Raw genomic sequence first — 17,691 nt, 5'->3', positions numbered from 1 at the left:
GCATTTTATATAAATAGGGAATAGGAATGCCAGTAATTAATATATAAATAGGTTTATCTCTTTACTTTTGCCATTACTTTCTTTTACTGGCCCCTTAATTTTAAATATTAAACTCTATTACTAATAGCCTGCTCTTTATATCTTATCTAGCTAATTAAACTGCTTAATTTCTTTACTTTTTATAATATCTTTTAATTAACTTCTAAACTTTAACTTAATATTATAACTATAAATAAACTAATTATACCTTAAAAATTAAATAGATAATTTACCTAAATATCTACTTTTTAATAATATTAATTTTATTAAATTACTTACTATAGTTTTAATTTATATTAACCCTCTATTTTTAAATTATACCTATCTCCTATTATTAATAGTGCAGTTTTGATTTATATAGGATTCTAATTTGCACTAACTTAATGCGATTTGGAATTTAGGGATAGTATAGTAAAAGATCTGCTAAAATAGAAAGTCAGATTAGCTATTTTTAGGGGGCAGGCGCCAGTAAGTAGTTATCCAGTAAGGTAGCTTTATAGGCAGAATAGACTGTAATAATAACAATATAGATATATAAAAGTCGCTATAATTATTCTTATTAATATTATCTATTATAACTTAGCAATATTTAGCCTATACCTTAATATAGATACTATAAATACTTTAGGCAGTAGGAATTTAGCTTATCTTAGCTGCTAAATCATCCTAGGCTTCTTTTAATAAGTTAAGTACTAGCAGTTTCTACTGCCTAACCTACCTTTAGGTTTAATCCTAATATAAATATAACTTAGCGAGGAAGTGCTAATAGTATGCCTAGGCTATTTCTTACATAGCGAGAGTAATGGCCCTGCCAGTAAGTCTTTTAGCATCCTCTTTATAGCCTTAATTATACTCTATACAAGTATTACTAGTTAATTATTAAAATTGCAATTTAATAGTAACCTAGTTAGTAGTAAGTACTTAAATATTAGATTAATAAGCTAGTTTAGCCTATAATAGATTGCAAGATATATAGAGGTCAATTAAAACCTTAAGCGCGATATGCCCCCTCTACTAATTAAAATAACTATTAGGGATCTATAGTATGCCGGAGGTATTAATTATATCTTCTAGGCCTAGACTATAGCGCTACTTAAGCGACTTCTAACTATAGCTATATATCTATACTGTCTAGGTTGGCCGCTATATTTAGTTATTAAAGCTATATTCTTGCTTATTATTAACTAAATATATAAGAAGATAATATAGAAGCTGTATAATATAAAGTCTAAGGATCTACTAAATAGGATTAAGTAAAGATAATAATAATAATAATAATAATAAAGGCTTAACTACTTTATTTAATACTTATAGAAATATATAATTAAGTAGAAATAAAAAGCAAGTAGCCTATATAGATATAAATTTTACTACTGTCTTTATTAGAAGCACCTAAAAAGGGCAGTATTAATTACTTATTACAGAAGTAAAGGGAATATTTTAATATATTAGTCTAATATAAAGGTTTTAATTAGGGTCTAGTATGCCATTAGCCTATATAGTAAGGATAATATTAAGATAGAAGGTAACCTCTTTTTAGATCCTAAAATTTAAATACCTTTTTAAAGTAGTAATAACTTATATATACCGCTTATTAGCTTCTTAAGTATCTATAAGATAGGAGTGATTAAGCTGTAATATAAATATATACTATCGGTTTTAATTAGTAGCTACTAGATCTTTTAATATTATCTTATTAAAAGCTAGAAGTGGCAGTAGCCCTAAACTAAAAAGCTAGTAATCGCTAAATATAACTCTAAATAGATCTTTACTATAGTTATATACTTTAGCCTAAATAATCTTAGGTGACCTAGCCTTTAGGTAGTTAGGATTTAATGCCTAACTTGCCTTTACCTTTATATAGTATATTCTTACGTTATAAAGTAGATATAATTAATATTAGTTAGTAATTAGAGAGGCTTTAGGAACTATACTACCTAGCTAGTTATAAAGGTGCTTATAATAGGCGCTTTTCTATAGAAGTATTTAAGGCTTTTCTCTATAGTGGTTTAGTAATAGGGATAATAGCTAATAAATGTGATCTTATATGCCTATATTAAGCTAGTAAGAGTATATATTAATCTGGTTTGCATTAAGTCTAGCCAGGATACTATCTTAAAATAGGGCTAAACTTCCCTTAAGTGTCTGCAATATAAATATATTCTTTAGATTATATGCTTAAAATAGGAGGTAAGGGTTTCTAAAGTATAGAATAGTATCTTCTCTTCTTATTTATATATTATATATATTCGCTTTTTTTACTACTAATATCTAAAAGTCTGTAAGATTTCTGGCAAGGATACTATAGGACAGGCAAAACGCTTAACTCTTATCTTTAGTAGCCTAACGGCTAGTACCTGGTTTCTTTTAGTAGGCATAAGACTTTATATATAGCAGTTTATATAAGTTAGGTATCTCCTGTTATATATAGTTAGGGACTGTTTTAAAGATAGCTAGAAGGATAATGCTATTATATAAGTCTTTAAACTGTATTAAGGATAGGCTATTAGCAGAAGCTTTTATATATAATTAAGCTCTATTAGGGAAAAATAGAAGAATGGAGAAGTAGATACTGGCAGTAGTAAAACTGCTAAAAGAGGTATGCCTTATATATACTAGGTCTAGGCCATAAGGTTATATTACTTAAGCAGTAAATATATTACTTCTATAAGTAGGGAAAAAAGAGAGTTAAAAGTAGCTAGGGGCTTAAATAGTAGAGAGACTTTTTGCCTTAAACTAGATACTATTAATATCCTATTGCTATATAACTATTATAGAGCTATAGTATAGTAAAGCCTGTATTTTATATAACGATAAGGGTTTAGCCGGTTAGTTAGAGAGGAAGCTTTACTACTATAGAAAGGAAATATAAGGATTATAAGTACTGTTATATTTTATAAAGATAGTCAGTAAAGGAGGAAGGGAATGGCTAATATAGTCAGTATATTCCTAAAGTGTTTAGGTATTTTCTGGCTTGGCTTACTTATATAAACTTAGGCCTATTAGAGATATAAATTAGTATATTCTATTAATCTAGAAGGGAGCAATTAGATAATAATAAATCTATAATATACAGTTATATTAATGGCTAAAAAATACTTAAAGTATATAATTATATATACTGCCTTACTGGTATAGAAAATTAGGACTACTAGCTGTATTTTATTTATTAATTACTTAAAGATAACTACTAAGGATAGATTTATCTCTACCTACTAACGTTATTAAAGATAAACTAGATAAAGGTAAAGGTAATAAGGCCAGATAGACTGGCATTAGTAAGGAAGTAGAGTCTTTATATTAAGTAGAACCGGTTAATAATAGTCATATAGGGATCGATAGGTCTGGCATAGTGCCATTAGTAAGCCTAAAGTTCTTAGATATATTACTTTTATCTCTATCTTCTATATAAGTATTAAGATTACATAAAGATAATAAGAAGAGTATTGGTTTAGCCCTAGACTTAGGGCCAGGCTTGCTGTCTAATCTGCAGCCCTATCTAGGCTAAGCCATATTAGCAGAAATAGGTAAGGCTAGGTTATTATATAAATTAAGGCCTAAGAATTTAGCTATAGGTAGAAATTCTTAAGTAATATTAAACTGCTTAACGATCTATTATGCCTTTATAAGGTGCTGCTAGTTATAGTATTATTAAATATAGAGATGCATTTGCATATATGGCAATAGGGTAGGGTTATTCTTAAGACAATTAGGTCTGTAAATGGCATATAGAGATATATAATCCGGTTATAGGGTTATTTCTTTTACTTATATTATCGGCAGCTTATGCATTATTATAATCGACCGATTAGGGGATAAGGTTTGGCTTCTTTAGAGAACACTAAAAACTAGATAGTTGCCTACTTAATATAGGGTAATGCTCTCTTACTATTTATTATTATATACTAGTAAGTTAAAATATTAGCCTAATATTAAATTTTAGGTAGAAAAGATATATATTAAGCAAAAAGCTTTTTTTTCTAGCTATCTTAATAAATAAGTTTTATAGGAAATTTAATAAGTAGCTGCTTATAATAACAGGTAGATAAAAATCGTCTAAAATTATAACTCTATTCTAAAAGGCTGCTATATAATATTGCCTTAACCGATCTCATTCTTATATAGCCTTATCTGCCTTTTCTTGCGCTAAGAGTATATAATAGCCTATAGTAATATATACAGAATAAATTTATATAAAATTAATAAATATACCCTAAGCTATATAAGTAGAACTAGATCTTTATTAAACTGCTGGCTTACTTATTTTATTTTAGTTATAACTATATTTGCTTATAATATTTATATTTATATAGATAGAGTTTATACCTATTAATTTTACCTTTTATAGTCTGTTTATTACAGTATAAAGAGAGTATTATTATAAGTATCGGTTCTTATAATTGGCTATTTCTATAATAAGATAATTAAGTAAGATTATAAGGCACGCTATTATATAGAGATAGAATAGTCTATTTAATACTAGCTGCCGATATGCTAATATTATTGCGCTAACTTAATAGAATGCCTCTTATCTTATATATAAGTTAAAGACTGGTATAGTAAATAGTAGTTTTATAGAAAAATAAATATAATATCTAATATATACTTCTATATAAAGAATTATAGTACTATATATACTCTTTTTAATCTTATAGTTACATTAAAAAGACAATAACTACTATATAGTATCTTAAATAATAAACTTACTATCTCTTTATAGAATTAACTTAACTTATTTAGCCGTAAACTATTAATACAGTTAGGGGGTATCTTTATAATTATTAGGTAGGATTTTCTTCTAACCCTAAGCTTTACGTGCCTTTATATCTCCTTTTAGGTTAAGATATTAAAGTAAGTTTAGCGTATATATTTATTCTTTATTATATTAGCTTCAGGAGACTAATTAAAGTACTGTATGCATTTAAACGTAACGATATTAGTTGCCGCTATAAGCCATAAATAAAGGTATAACGTTATTTAGTAAGTAGCATTTTAATAGGCCTAAGTCTTAAACTAGATTAATAATAGAATATAAAAGAGAAAATAAGATAGAAGGCGTAAATTAAAATTAAAATAGTTTTAATACTTACTAGTTATTTAATTATACCTTAAACTATACTTCTCTCTACTTTTTATATGCTTATCTACTAACGTTAAATTTTAGGAGATTTTAATTGTTATTTTCTGCTTAGCGCTTGAATTTAATAAAGATATTCACTATCCTGCCAACCCTATCCCTACTTACATAACTAATCTATATCTATATATTTATTATTATATATATACTTTAACTTTCTCTTTTTTTTTTTTTTTCTCTTTTTTATTTTTTTCTCTATCTATTTATTAATTTAAACTTTTTACTTACTATATTCTGCTAATAACTATTTAATTATAGTTAACCCTTTTACTAAAATCCCCCTTTACTTAATGCCTGCTATACCTTTATTAATGCTATATTATTTCCTAGCTGTATTATACTATATAGGATACTTTCTGACTTAATTAGGGCTGCCCCTTTTATTAAAAGAGTCTTAACTTATAGTAGCTAGGGTTCTTTTCAGAGATATTTATATTTTCCTTAAGTAATTTTATTAAATTCTTTTTCTATATCCTTAATAATCTTTATATTTTCTTTAATTCCTTATATTAATTTACTAACTTTATATATCTTTCTATAAAGTGCTATATTAAATTATAGTTCTATTACTTTAAGATAGTTATATTAAAGGTATACTAAATATCCTTTTATTTTATTTATTAAATAGAGTTTATTATTAGGTATTTCGGTTATAATTATAAAAAAATAGTTATTATCTATTTTATCTAGCTTATATTATTTATACTAATAGTTCTTATATAATACCTAGGCTACTTTATTATATTAAGGGTATATTAGCATTATTTATATATTATCTTATATATTAAAAATAGGTTCTTTATATAGTAAGTTAAGTGCATTATTAGTATAATAAGCCTTAATATAGACTTTTCTTCCTATTTCTATATCTAAATATTCTCTAGCTTCTTATATATAGATATCTTCCTATATATTATAAATTCTTAAGCTGTCTTTATTAACTTTTTTCTTATAGGGTTATTCCTATTTTTATAAGATTTATTTATCTTAGTAGTAGAGGTATTAAGTAGTTATTTTAGTATATTTACCTTTATATTGTATACTATAGGAGCTTTATTATTTCTTTTATTAAAGTTAGTTTCTTACTTTAACTTCTTATGCCTAATATTTCTCTTTATTTTAAAGTATTATTTTAATAGAGATATTATTAATTAATTCAGATATCTAGCTTAATTTTTCTATATTAAAGGTAATAGCTTTTCTTTCTTTAATAACTCCTAATATTTACAGTTTCTTTATATTTAGTTATTTCTTAAGTTCCTTAAGTTTTATTTATTTATTTTCTCTTTTTATTTTCTCTATCTTTTATTAAAGTATTTTTATTTTTTAAAATCCTTTATATATTTATAATATTTTCAATTTTATAGCTTATTTTATTAAATTCTTTTTTATTTAAGCTTTTTTAAGGTATATAGCTTATTCTTCTTTTTTAGTTTTCTCTCTTTTTATATTTTAACTATATAATTTTATTTTCTCTATTAAATTATCTATTATATTTACTTTATATTATTTCTAGTATCTATATATATATAGCTATTTAAGGTTTTAGCTATTAAGTTAATCTTAATATTTACTTACTGTAATTTAAATCTTATAGCTTTTTAGGCTATAAGTATTATTATACTATATATCTAAATTAATTATAATTATAGTATTTATATTTAAATAAATTATATAGTCTATAATTTCTATTATCTAGTTAGGTAACTTTTAAGATTATAGGTCCTTTATAGGATCTATATAATATATTACTTTAATAGTTCTTTTATAGTTATTGTTAGTTTTAAAAGTTACCTTAATTATTATTATTTTATTATTAATTAAAGTAATAAAGGTTAAAGTTATTTCCTTTCTTATAGTTTACTCTCTCTCTCTTATATTTATACTATTATTTATTAATCTTAATTACTATAATAATATATATAATTAAATCTTTAGGTCTATTAGCTAGGTATAATTTATCCTTAACTTCTTTTTTTAGGCTTTAATAGTAAATTTCTATAAGTAAGTTATTATCTTATTAGGTTTTAGCAGCTAGCTATTAAAACTTAATTAAGTAAGTTATATATAACTTATATTATTTAAGTATAAGCAGTTTAGCTACTACCTGGCATTTTTTATTAATTATTTTAAAATTATCTTTAAGTGCTTATTTAAAGTTTTCTTAATTTTTAAAAATATTTTAAGTATTTTAATCCTATAGGTTTTCTTTATTTTTAAGATAGTCCCTTATAATAAGTTTAAATTAGTCTTTAGTATTTTTTTAAATTAATAATACAGTAAATAGTAACTTTTTAATTAGGCTATTTAGCCTATTTAGAAATAATTAAAAATAACCTTTTATTTAGGTAAGAAATAGGATTATATTACTTACCTGCCTTTTAAAGGGTTTTAATTTAGGCAGCTTAAATACTTCTTTAGGGTCCCTTTTATAGTATTTATAGTTACCTCCTTTATTATTTATAATAAATTATATATTTACTTATACTTATAGTATATTAATAGTATTATATAGTTATTAAACTTTAGTGGCTATTTTAGCATTATTAGGCAGTACTTTAATATATAGAGGTATTAAGGTATTAGTATTATTAAATATCTTAATAGTATATTATTATTTAATATAATATAGTATATATTAAATAAAAGCTATTAATATATAATAGTTATAGGTTTTAAATAAGAAATTAATCTATATTAGGTTTTATATTTATAGAAATATAAGGCATATATATTAAGTTTAGCTAAGTATTATATTTCTTAATAATTAAGTAACATATATTAGGCTTATTAATATAAAGAAGTCTTATTAATAGCTAGTAAGTCAAATTTTATTTTAATGCTAGTAAATATAGTCTATATACTAGTAGTAATTACGGTTTAGTAGCTATAATTACTATATAATTAGCCTTAATTACTGATAAGTATTTTAATTATTAAATAATTATAGATAATTACTGTAATTATATAGTAAGTATATATAATTAGGTTATTTATTAGTTAAGAAAATATAGGGGGCATATAATGTAAGCGCTTTTTTAAGTTTGATTGTAATATATATAGCCTATAAAATTGCATTTATATATATAATTCTAATAGAATTATCTGCAAATAATTCTTAGGTTTCCTTATGTTAAAAAGCAGCAGCTCAATCCGATGTCGATCCCCCATAGCCTTGTCCCCACTCCGCATTCCATAACGCCCCCGGCCAGAATTCATACCTCTCGCTGAACCCTTCGCCTGCGTCGGCCTGCGGCATGAAGCCTTCTGACCGCTGCGTGCCGTCGTCGTGCATAAAGTCGCCCGAGATCCATTCAACTGCAGTCCAAGGGTTCGCGTTAGTTGAAGTTGGAGGAGTCAGAGTGTGCAGTTGATTCATTTGCCTTAGTGTGGCAATGAGTTCAGGAACATCGACGATCTCTCCCATTTCGGCTAAGACGCGCTCTCGCTCGCCGAAGGCCTTTAAAATGAACTGTGACGGAGTGACTGCGGCATTCGGCCTGTGAGTGTCCAACAAGGAATGCTTAGCGTAAAGTGACTCAAGCACGGCCCAACCGCGATTAGCTAACGAATTCGCCGGACTGTGAAATAAGAAAGTGGCGAGGGAGGCAAGGATATCAAAGTTGAAATGCAAGCGGATATACCACGCAAAGCCCCATCGATCCATCGAATCATACGAGTTGCTCGCGTTTTCGCAGCTGGAGAGAATGAGTTTGAAGAGGCTGTCACGAGGAGACAAGACATCAGTCCCCCAGTCTGGTGATTCTTGCATAGGATGCATCATGTCGTGCAGCCGTCTGATAAGGTGTGGGCGGATTCCTAGGGCCGCCGCGTGGACTTTACTTGCAGCGGATGGAATAAACCTTCTTTCAATGTCCACAAGGTCAGCGTCAAGCTGTTGTACGAGGAGCCGATTATGGTTCAAGAGGGAAGCATCTATGCTTCCACGGTCTCCGCCGTGGCCAAAGATGTTCGCCTCCATGGCCTGACGAGCCTTCTTGTCGAGTAAATACGCCGATACCCGACTTATGACTATGACAAATGCCATCTCCGTAGGTCCCTCTTTGTGCACTAGCGGATCTGTGGCATCGGGGAACAGGTCCGCATCGTTGAGGTTGAGAGGGCTTTTGGTGTCGAAGTGCTCAGGCACGGAGCTGTGTGTTAAACCAGAGTCGATGCCCAGCTTGATGTCGAAAAAGACAATTTGCCACCAAATACGCCGACGCATTTCTGTTTCAAATGGCGAGAGTGATAGATGTGTGCCATCACGATGATAGCCCATGCTCATAGCGATTCGTACTAGTGTACCTGACAGGACCCAGGCAGCATGTTTGTTGCATTGGCCCATGAGGATGATCTTCACCGTCAGCCGCTTCTATTACCCACAGAAAAGCCATCAAAACTTACAGAAGTATGTATCTGAGCTTGCAGGACAACCATGTTGTACCGTCCCGGAGAACCAAACTGCGCCAGCGACACGCTGACTGCGGTAAGAAATTCTTGGAGGAAGTCGTCTCGCTGTTTTTCAGCACCAAGCATGTTTGTGATTTCGTCACTTCTAAGTGCCAATACAGCCAGTCCGAAAATACTATACACCAGTGCTTGTTGATCCAGCGGAGTCGATTCGATGTCGGCTGTTGTAGAGACAATTAGGGGTTGAACAGTGGGTGCGTGTATTATCTTGAGCAGTGGATTGACGCGCTCGAGATATATCTGCCACAGCTTGAAGGCTGTGATCGGGTCGAGGGTCGGACAGTTAGTGAACCTCAGGGGTTTATAGCCTGTGAAATCATCAGATGCATTTTCTTCGCTGAAAGCAACCTCTGGCTGATCCTGTTCCATAAGGTTCTTCATTTTACAGATCTGTATTGATGGTCAGCTTCATTGGATTGTGATGCAGGTTGAAGGGCAAATACCTCGTCGTTGAGAGTCACCCACAAATCGCCATCGGCATGCGTCCTCGCCGATTCACCAATTGTTTCGCTGCTGGCTGGCGCGATGTCGTTACTGCTGGTGGTGGTACCTCCCTGTCCTGAACGAATTTGGGAGCTGTCATCCACTGCAACGTGTTCTTGAAGCAATGCTTCACATTTGGCAAGGCGCTCCTGTATATCCCGAGCAGTAGACTTAAGCCTAGGCCTTGAGGGTGCCGGCTTGGAAGGTACGCAAGTTACGTTGTTCTGTTCGTCTTAGAGTCGTTCGTCCAAATACAAGCAGGATAGTGCGGTAACTCGATCACGAGAAGTGACAAATGATGTCACTTACACGAGACTTAGCGTGATAGAGACAGAATGACTGACCTTGATACAATTCGCACAAGGGATATCCTTGTTGCAGAGTATCTTCCTCCGGCGGCAATTTGCGCAAGAAAGGACCCGATTGCTCGGAGTGCCAACCCCTCCGTCTGTCCGCCTTCTACTAGCGCCCGCTATCGATCCTGTTTCCATGATGGAATGCTGAATCTGGACCTGATATTTGTGATCAGTGAAAAGATGCGATTGCTGAGCGCAGTCGCAGGATGCCGGACTTTGAACTGTCCACGAATGCGCTCGAATTCTGCGCTATTTTCTACCTACTCCCGCCTCACGGGGTTGAATAAGCAGAAGGCGCATATCAGCTAGATGCGGGACTTCGCGTTCTTAACATTCCGAGCGGTCATTTCCCAACTGAGCTTAGCCGATTCGGACCAGTCAGTTATCTTGCAGAGCTTGCTAGGCTATGACTAATCGCGGAGATTCTTGGGGAACAAGGCCGATGAGGGAGCGTCAGCGCCCAGTGCATGTAAATGCCCCAATTGGGCCAAGTAACTGCAGTGCGAAGGCCTATGTTCTACGCCGATTGCGCTTACAGATAAGTGACTAAGCCTCCAAAATGAGACGGGGAAACTATCGTGAGAAGTATATAAAGGCTAATCCGCAATGGAATTTGATGTTCATCAGACTTCGCAATCATCAGCGTCAAGTACCACCACCAAGTCTAAAGACTATACGCAGCCTTCAAACCTAACTCATCACAATGGGTACCACTACCAATGTACTCATCTCTGGCGCCAGTCGAGGTCAGTGTACTTACAGCTCTCGCTACCACCTCTCTTTCGTGGCTTGACAACCCATTGGCTCTTGAATCTCACAGAAATGGCAGGTATCGGCAAAGGGTTCCTCGAGCACTACCTCCGCCGACCACACCACACTGTCATCGCTGCTCTGCGTGACATTACCAGCCCTAACGCCAAAGCACTCCTTGAACTACCAGCCGGCAAGGGCAGCAGAGTCATCCTCGTCAAGATCGAAGCCACCTCCACAACCGATTCCTTCGACGCCGTAAACAAGCTTGAGGCCCAAGGCATTACTAAGCTAGACGTCATCATCGCCAACGCCGCCATTGTCGGCAACCAAGGTCCTGTCGAATCCATCGATCCCAAGGCTGTGGCCGACGTGTATGTCATCAACGCAGCCGGTCCGGCGCTTCTCTTTATGGGCCTGAAGTCTCTTCTGGAGAGGGCCGAGAACCCGAAGTGGATGGCAATGAGCTCGGCCGTTGCTTCAATTGAGGACTATCAGAAGTATATGTTCTTCAAGATGTTCCCGTATAATGCTTCCAAGGCGGCTTTAAACCATTTCACAAAGACAATTCACGCAGAGTATGAGAACATTATTGCGTTTGCTGTCTCTCCTGGGTAAGTGATCCCGCGCGAAAGTAGAGTTTCTTATAGGATTGCGCTGACGATGCCACTGTACCTTCAGCTTTGTCGAGACGGAGATGGGAAAGAATGCAGTCAAGGCTTACAAGATGGAAAACCCTCCATTCTCAGATCTTGATGAAGTGGCGAAGAAAATTATTGAACGGGTAAGCACCTGCTTTGTTTCTTGCTTCGCGTGCGGCGTAGGCTGACGATGGTTGGTTAGATCGACACGGCCACCAGGGACAATTACTCTGGACGTTTCATCCACGCGGATGGAACTCCGATTCCGTGGTAACCATGCGCCGAGCATTTGCTGTCATTCTTCGGCTTTGTCTTGAATGATAGCATTGTAGAATGGGTTTTCAGCTTCTAGGTTTGCGTTTGAGCGCCACAATTGACTATTTCCTTGCTCTGTGCATCTATGGCACTCTGTGTGAGAGGTGCGACTGTAGATCCGAACCTGAACTTGCTTGACTTTCAGAATTACGCTCTTCGTCCATTGCTGGATGGTCTGCTAAGTTTTCCATGCTCCCCCATCCAGTTGGCAGATTCATTTACTGCTCTGGCGTAGGCCACCCTTCCATATGCCTACCCTCTGCCTGCCACCTTGAACAGGGGCTTGGTTCCTATTCTAGTCCGCAAAAGCTTGATGCGCAAGGCATCTGCCTTGCGCAGATCAAACGGCTCGCCCGAGCTTGTCTGTGTGTAAGCGTGCTCGGTCGTGGCCGGGCCAGGGCGCTTTTTACCACCGAGCTTCCTCACCTAGTGCAAGACATTGCGTCAAAGTAGCACAGGGCAACAATGCCGTAGATCCGGCATTGTGGAAACTCGAAACGGAGCTATGATTGTTCTTGGCGCCGCGCTTAGATCCGAGATACTAGATCCTTATGCTGCGACCGGAGCTCCGCAGCGAGGCGTCGTCAGTGTATAGAGCATACATGGGCACCAGCGAAATGATTTGAGACGATCGGAATGGATAAATAAGAGACTGAGCGAGGTGTATACTGTAATTATGACACGTAGATTTCCATTTTATACATTCAAGCCAAGATATACAGCAGTTCAATCTACAGAACAAAGCCAACCCCCGTTCTACGTGTAGCCACGAGCCATGCCCGGCTAGACCCCCACCTACACCGAAGCTGACCCCCCTGACTTGGCCGGCTATATCATTATAGTTTCCGGTGCCACTGGAAGAATCGGTTCCAAGACAGCCAAGCCGCTAGCTCTACGCAACACCCATGTCTACCTCAGCGATATCAGTCATGCGTTGAGGGTGCGGGTTGGGGAGGCGTCGTGTGTGTTGAACAATACACTGAGAAATTCCACAGTAAATCAACAACATCGATGCACGAAATAAAACGTGGATCAATCGATACCTTTTAGCGTAATTAAACTATTTAGAACATGCCAGAGAATTTTACATACTGATAAAAGAGGCTACTGCTGAGTAAAGACAGAATTCGAGGTTAATCTTATATTTAGTGATCTTGATCCTTGATAGTGGCTTGTGAAGTGGGCAAATAAGAGGAATTATAAAATCAGGAGAACCCTGTCGAGTCTTTGAGCAGCCAATACGATGCATTATAAAATCGAAAGAATCGTCAGGAATACTTGGAGGACTTGAAAAATGAAGTACGCCTTCTGGGTGAAGAGCTCAGCTTGCGATAGTGAAACACAGCCAGACCACCTGGCACAGGTACGTATGAACACTGGCACTGAGGACATCAGAATAGATAGCGCGATGGAAGGTAAGAAGCCAGAAACAGCGCCAAGGATAACCTAAACGGTTGGATTAACACAACGATAGAAAGGAAGACGACTGCCAAATTTACCTGTGGAATATTCTGTATCAGGTTAGGCCAGGCAACTTGATGGTATTTACTTGCGCAATAATACCAACAATAGTTACAAGAAGAGCCTAAAATACAACAAGACCAGCAATGGCAGTGTAGATAACATATTGACGTATTGCAACCTGATACCATGACTAATTAAGGCTCTTCCAGATAACTTCGTTTAGCTTTCTGCCGATAAATCGAGGAGACTTTTGAAGGGCGCGGTGGTGTGTAGCGGCTTGAAAAGTAACCTGTATATTATATTAAGTAGAGAATCTGATAAAAAAGCAGTATGTTTCTTATAATCACCAGCAAGCCAGTTATTCTAAGCGTTCTGGGCTTTGGGGATAAGGCCCTTAAGCTTTTTTCGGCCCTATGGGATAGTGTCGACTTTCTTGCCGATAAGCCCTAAAGGGCCTTCGCGGTAGGTAGGTCGCTTGTCCTCGCGACTACAGCCGGTAATAAGGTTCCCATATTCAGGATCGGATGTGCTGGTCATTGCCCTTTCGGCCTTATTGCCTGTCTTCGTTCCATACTTAATGCGCTTCTTCTTATAGTCTGATCCATTCGATTTTTGCTTTCTCAAGATTTATAACCGGTTATCACCCTCTTAAATAGTCCTATCTAGCTGCTTAGTGTCGCTAGCAATCTAAATCTTTTTAGCCAAGCCGTTAAAGAGGCTACAGATATGGTCCTTATCGAAACACTCTTTCGGCACTAAAGTAAATAAGATAGTGCAGGATAAGATGCGCTTAGTATACTGTAGGGTCAGCAGAAAGGCTTACTGCAGGTTTATATAAAAAAAGAAGTTGTATATAATAGTATATATTATAAATATATATATAACCTAGGCTATAAAGTAATATGCTTATAATCTATTCCTCTTAGTTAAGTCTTTAATATTAATATTACTGTAGGAAAGAATCTTAAGCTGCTTCTTTTTATTGCTGCCTGTAGCATTAAGTAGAAGGAGAACTAGCTAAATAATGCAGAGAGTAATAAGGCAGATAGCGCAATAAATATAAAGGAATCTAATAAAAAGGTATAAATCTAGACTTTAGCGCTAAAGGGCATAGGTATCTAATACTTTCTAAAAAGCCCCTATCTAATAGAAGAATCTATTAGGTAGTATAGGACTGCATTTACTAGAAGATAGTTAGGATTAATATTTAAGATGCTAATGCCATCCTGTAACCTACTATTTATACAAAGTGCCTATATATGTTTAAGGCGCATAGAAACGCCAATTTAAAGTACAGAGGACGAGGAATATAATAATATAGATTATCAAAGTGGCAAGAACCAGTACTAAAGTGGAAACCATACCTAACTTATTCTCAGTCGTACTTTACATAATAATCATAGACCAGATTGCAGAATATTAGCTGCCAACTAGCCTCCTTGATTTATTAATATTATAACGTACCCAATAGGGACATAGGCTCCGCATTACTTGCTACACCCTGGTTCGGGTCAGATAAGCTCTTCTCTAAGAATTTTATAAGATTTTCCATCCCAATACTATCCATAAACATTTGTTTCCATATGGAAAGTTTACAAACATCCAGGAAGCAAAGATCCAGGTACTTATCACTAATACTGCGGTACTTTGTTTAAAGGGTATTAAGCTAGAATCGTCTAACTACTCTATTATAGAAAATGCGGAGAAAGGTATATATACAACTTTCTGCTACAGGGCTTCATAACTTCATGGCTCTACACAGCATTAGGACGACTGAGAATAGCATTGAAACTGTCCCGTATCTTCTAGTTCTTTTCTTGTTCAGATTTAATCAGGCCTATCAATCCTTGCTCTACAAACCAACCACTCATCCACTTGTCGAGGAGTCGACTAGTGATCTTCTACTCATTATCTCGTCCGTTTCCTTAAAGGCCTGAATCGTTACCTAAATTCAATTTGCCATTAATAATATCGACTGTAAAAAAAGATGCGCTCCTCAGGATATCTCGCTTCTCTGGTTGCCGCCGGCACCATAGCCGTTCCCCACAATGGCAACTTGCGGAATGACGACAAGCATTATGAGATTATTACAAAATTCAAGTACGTCACTCACTATATTATCGGTGGTGGAGGCGATGCTCCCCAGTGTACCTGCGTTTCTCAGCCTCAGAAGTCCAACTTTGAGAATCAGTCGGATCACTCTGGGCAATAAATTACCACTGCCATCTGCACCAAGCCTACAAACGTCGAGCCCGTCAAGAGGCCGACGCAAATCCCCAATCGGGATTCTGTTCCCGGCTTTGGTCCCAGCTACGGTCTCTATGCCAATCAGCAAGAGGCAGTTGATCTCCACAATGACGCCCGTAAAGCCGTGGGCAACGGACCTCTTTCTTGGGATGACTCACTTGCCGTGGGTGCCCAGCAGTGGGCGACTTTCTTTCTTTCTTTTTTTTTTTCACCTCGACATTTCGGCCTCGTGAGCCTGTAACCATGATGGGCTTTGTGTCCCTCGACTTCCCGTACTTCCCGACACTGATGGTCACTGCATCCTCACCCACCCATTCGTCGGCAGCTTACCGCTGCATCGATCGGCTACTACAGCTTAGCCTGCCTGCACAACTCGACTTTTTGGGCCCTCTTATGCCCTCGATCTCGACGCATGGTTCCCACATGGTTCGTGGCGCTTTTTGCAATTCGGAAGCTCCTTTAGCGATCTCTGCAGTTGTGTGCTACCCAGAGGCCCTCTTCCTCACAGCCTAGGCTACAGCCTGAGTCACTACCATGCAGTTAGTCATTACAAGGATGTCCGGTAACACTGCGGACTACGCTCCGTCCAGTAAGTCCCGGCTAGACACGGACTCACGGACTCACGGACTCACGGACTCACGGACTCACGGGCTGGTAAAACCCCGCGACTTTTAATGTAAGGTAGCTTTGCTTGATGTAGATTCGCTGCGTGAAGGGGGGAAAGTAAGCATATTCGTAAGCTTGGTGCAGACGTACTAACCGAATGAGGAGACATGTCGCGATCGGTGACGAGCCTTAGACCTTGCCTTTTCCAGTAAGCACACGTAAAGCTCCTCGATACCATTATCAAACTATAAGTAGGACACTTCCTTTCATTAAGGAGAAGCAAATAACAGAAGCTATAAAGATAGTCGCCAATAGCCTACACATCGTCCCCTCCAAGCTATATATCTACTAAAACAAATATCAGCCGCAGCCAGTCCAGCAAACCATGCCAATCAAATCAATCAACATCTCCGTTGCAAGCCATGAAACTAGAGAGGCCATGGTCTCTCTTATACAACGCGACATTAACTTCTTTTCCTACACCAACCCTGAAGAACGCCTCGCCGCTATCAAGGAGATATTCGCTCCTGACATCGTCTGGTTCGACTTTGACGGCTCTACACACCACGGCCATGATGGCTTGCTTATCCGATCATCTATTCTACTGGATCAGTTGAAGGGGTACTCGCATCGAGCTGATGGAGGAGCCAGTGTATGCCAGAATATGGCCACTGCACGTTGGGAGGTTGTCCCGGAGGGTAGTGAGGCAGATGATGAGCAGATACCGGTCATTCAGGGTGGTGACGTGCTTGTCGTGGAGGACGGGAAAATCAAGATCTTGTGGTCGTATGTCGATAGACATGATGAGGTTCTGTTCCCTCATTTGGGACAGTGATTTTGACTGAATCTAGGATGTTGCTCTAATACAATTAAGACGTGATAATTCTTTAGAGGGAAATTACAACACAACCGGCAAACTGCGCCATTTGATCGCTGATAAGGCTTTAATATACCCTCGGTCCATCTCCAGACTATTCCAGGTGCCTGCTTCTCCTGCAGTTCGCCAAGCACCTTATCGTTCCATATGGGCTCCAACCTTTCGTCCATGGAAAACAGTGAACCACTGGTCGTCCTGTTTAACAACAAATCACGTTCCTGGCCACCTTTCAGCGGGACTCCCCTCCCGCACCGTATGCTGCACTCGTGCTCAGGTACAAACGTCTTTCACCAGCTTGCTCCA

General features: G+C 36.3%; 5 protein-coding genes across 5 annotated transcripts; 3 read left to right on the top strand and 2 right to left on the bottom strand.

Annotated features, from left to right (window-relative positions):
• Nucleotides 1-2,678: 2,678 nt before the first annotated feature.
• Nucleotides 2,679-3,315, bottom strand: FPRO_00001 (uncharacterized protein; the record flags this gene model as incomplete). The annotated part of the gene is made up of 5 exons (XM_031225877.1): nt 2,679-2,782; nt 2,925-2,968; nt 3,023-3,038; nt 3,170-3,194; nt 3,256-3,315. 5 exons carry the CDS (start codon nt 3,313-3,315, stop codon nt 2,679-2,681), a joined length of 249 nt encoding a protein of 82 aa, XP_031076469.1.
• A 5,009-nt stretch (nt 3,316-8,324) lies between these two features.
• FPRO_00002 (uncharacterized protein) lies at nt 8,325-10,623 on the bottom strand (the record flags this gene model as incomplete). Its single annotated transcript, XM_031225876.1, has 4 exons — nt 8,325-9,533; nt 9,584-10,039; nt 10,093-10,356; nt 10,477-10,623. The coding sequence occupies 4 exons, from the start codon at nt 10,621-10,623 to the stop codon at nt 8,325-8,327; spliced, it is 2,076 nt and encodes a 691-aa protein (XP_031076468.1).
• Nucleotides 10,624-11,191: 568 nt separating this feature from the next.
• FPRO_00003 (uncharacterized protein) lies at nt 11,192-12,153 on the top strand (the record flags this gene model as incomplete). Its single annotated transcript, XM_031225875.1, has 4 exons — nt 11,192-11,234; nt 11,318-11,852; nt 11,920-12,022; nt 12,082-12,153. The coding sequence occupies 4 exons, from the start codon at nt 11,192-11,194 to the stop codon at nt 12,151-12,153; spliced, it is 753 nt and encodes a 250-aa protein (XP_031076467.1).
• A 3,995-nt stretch (nt 12,154-16,148) lies between these two features.
• FPRO_00004 (uncharacterized protein) lies at nt 16,149-16,863 on the top strand (the record flags this gene model as incomplete). The annotated part of the gene is made up of 4 exons (XM_031225874.1): nt 16,149-16,331; nt 16,446-16,494; nt 16,606-16,628; nt 16,813-16,863. 4 exons carry the CDS (start codon nt 16,149-16,151, stop codon nt 16,861-16,863), a joined length of 306 nt encoding a protein of 101 aa, XP_031076466.1.
• Nucleotides 16,864-16,896: 33 nt separating this feature from the next.
• FPRO_00005 (uncharacterized protein) lies at nt 16,897-17,346 on the top strand (the record flags this gene model as incomplete). Its single annotated transcript, XM_031225872.1, has 1 exon — nt 16,897-17,346. One exon carries the CDS (start codon nt 16,897-16,899, stop codon nt 17,344-17,346), a length of 450 nt encoding a protein of 149 aa, XP_031076465.1.
• Between the last annotated feature and the right edge of the window lie 345 nt (nt 17,347-17,691).

The sequence above is a fragment of the Fusarium proliferatum genome (assembly GCF_900067095.1).
Source record: "Fusarium proliferatum ET1 genome assembly, contig: FPRO_scaffold001, whole genome shotgun sequence".
In the NCBI taxonomy this organism is placed as follows: domain Eukaryota; kingdom Fungi; phylum Ascomycota; class Sordariomycetes; order Hypocreales; family Nectriaceae; genus Fusarium; species Fusarium proliferatum.
Note: the sequence above shows the minus strand (reverse complement) of the source record. Positions and strands in the feature narration are given on the sequence as shown.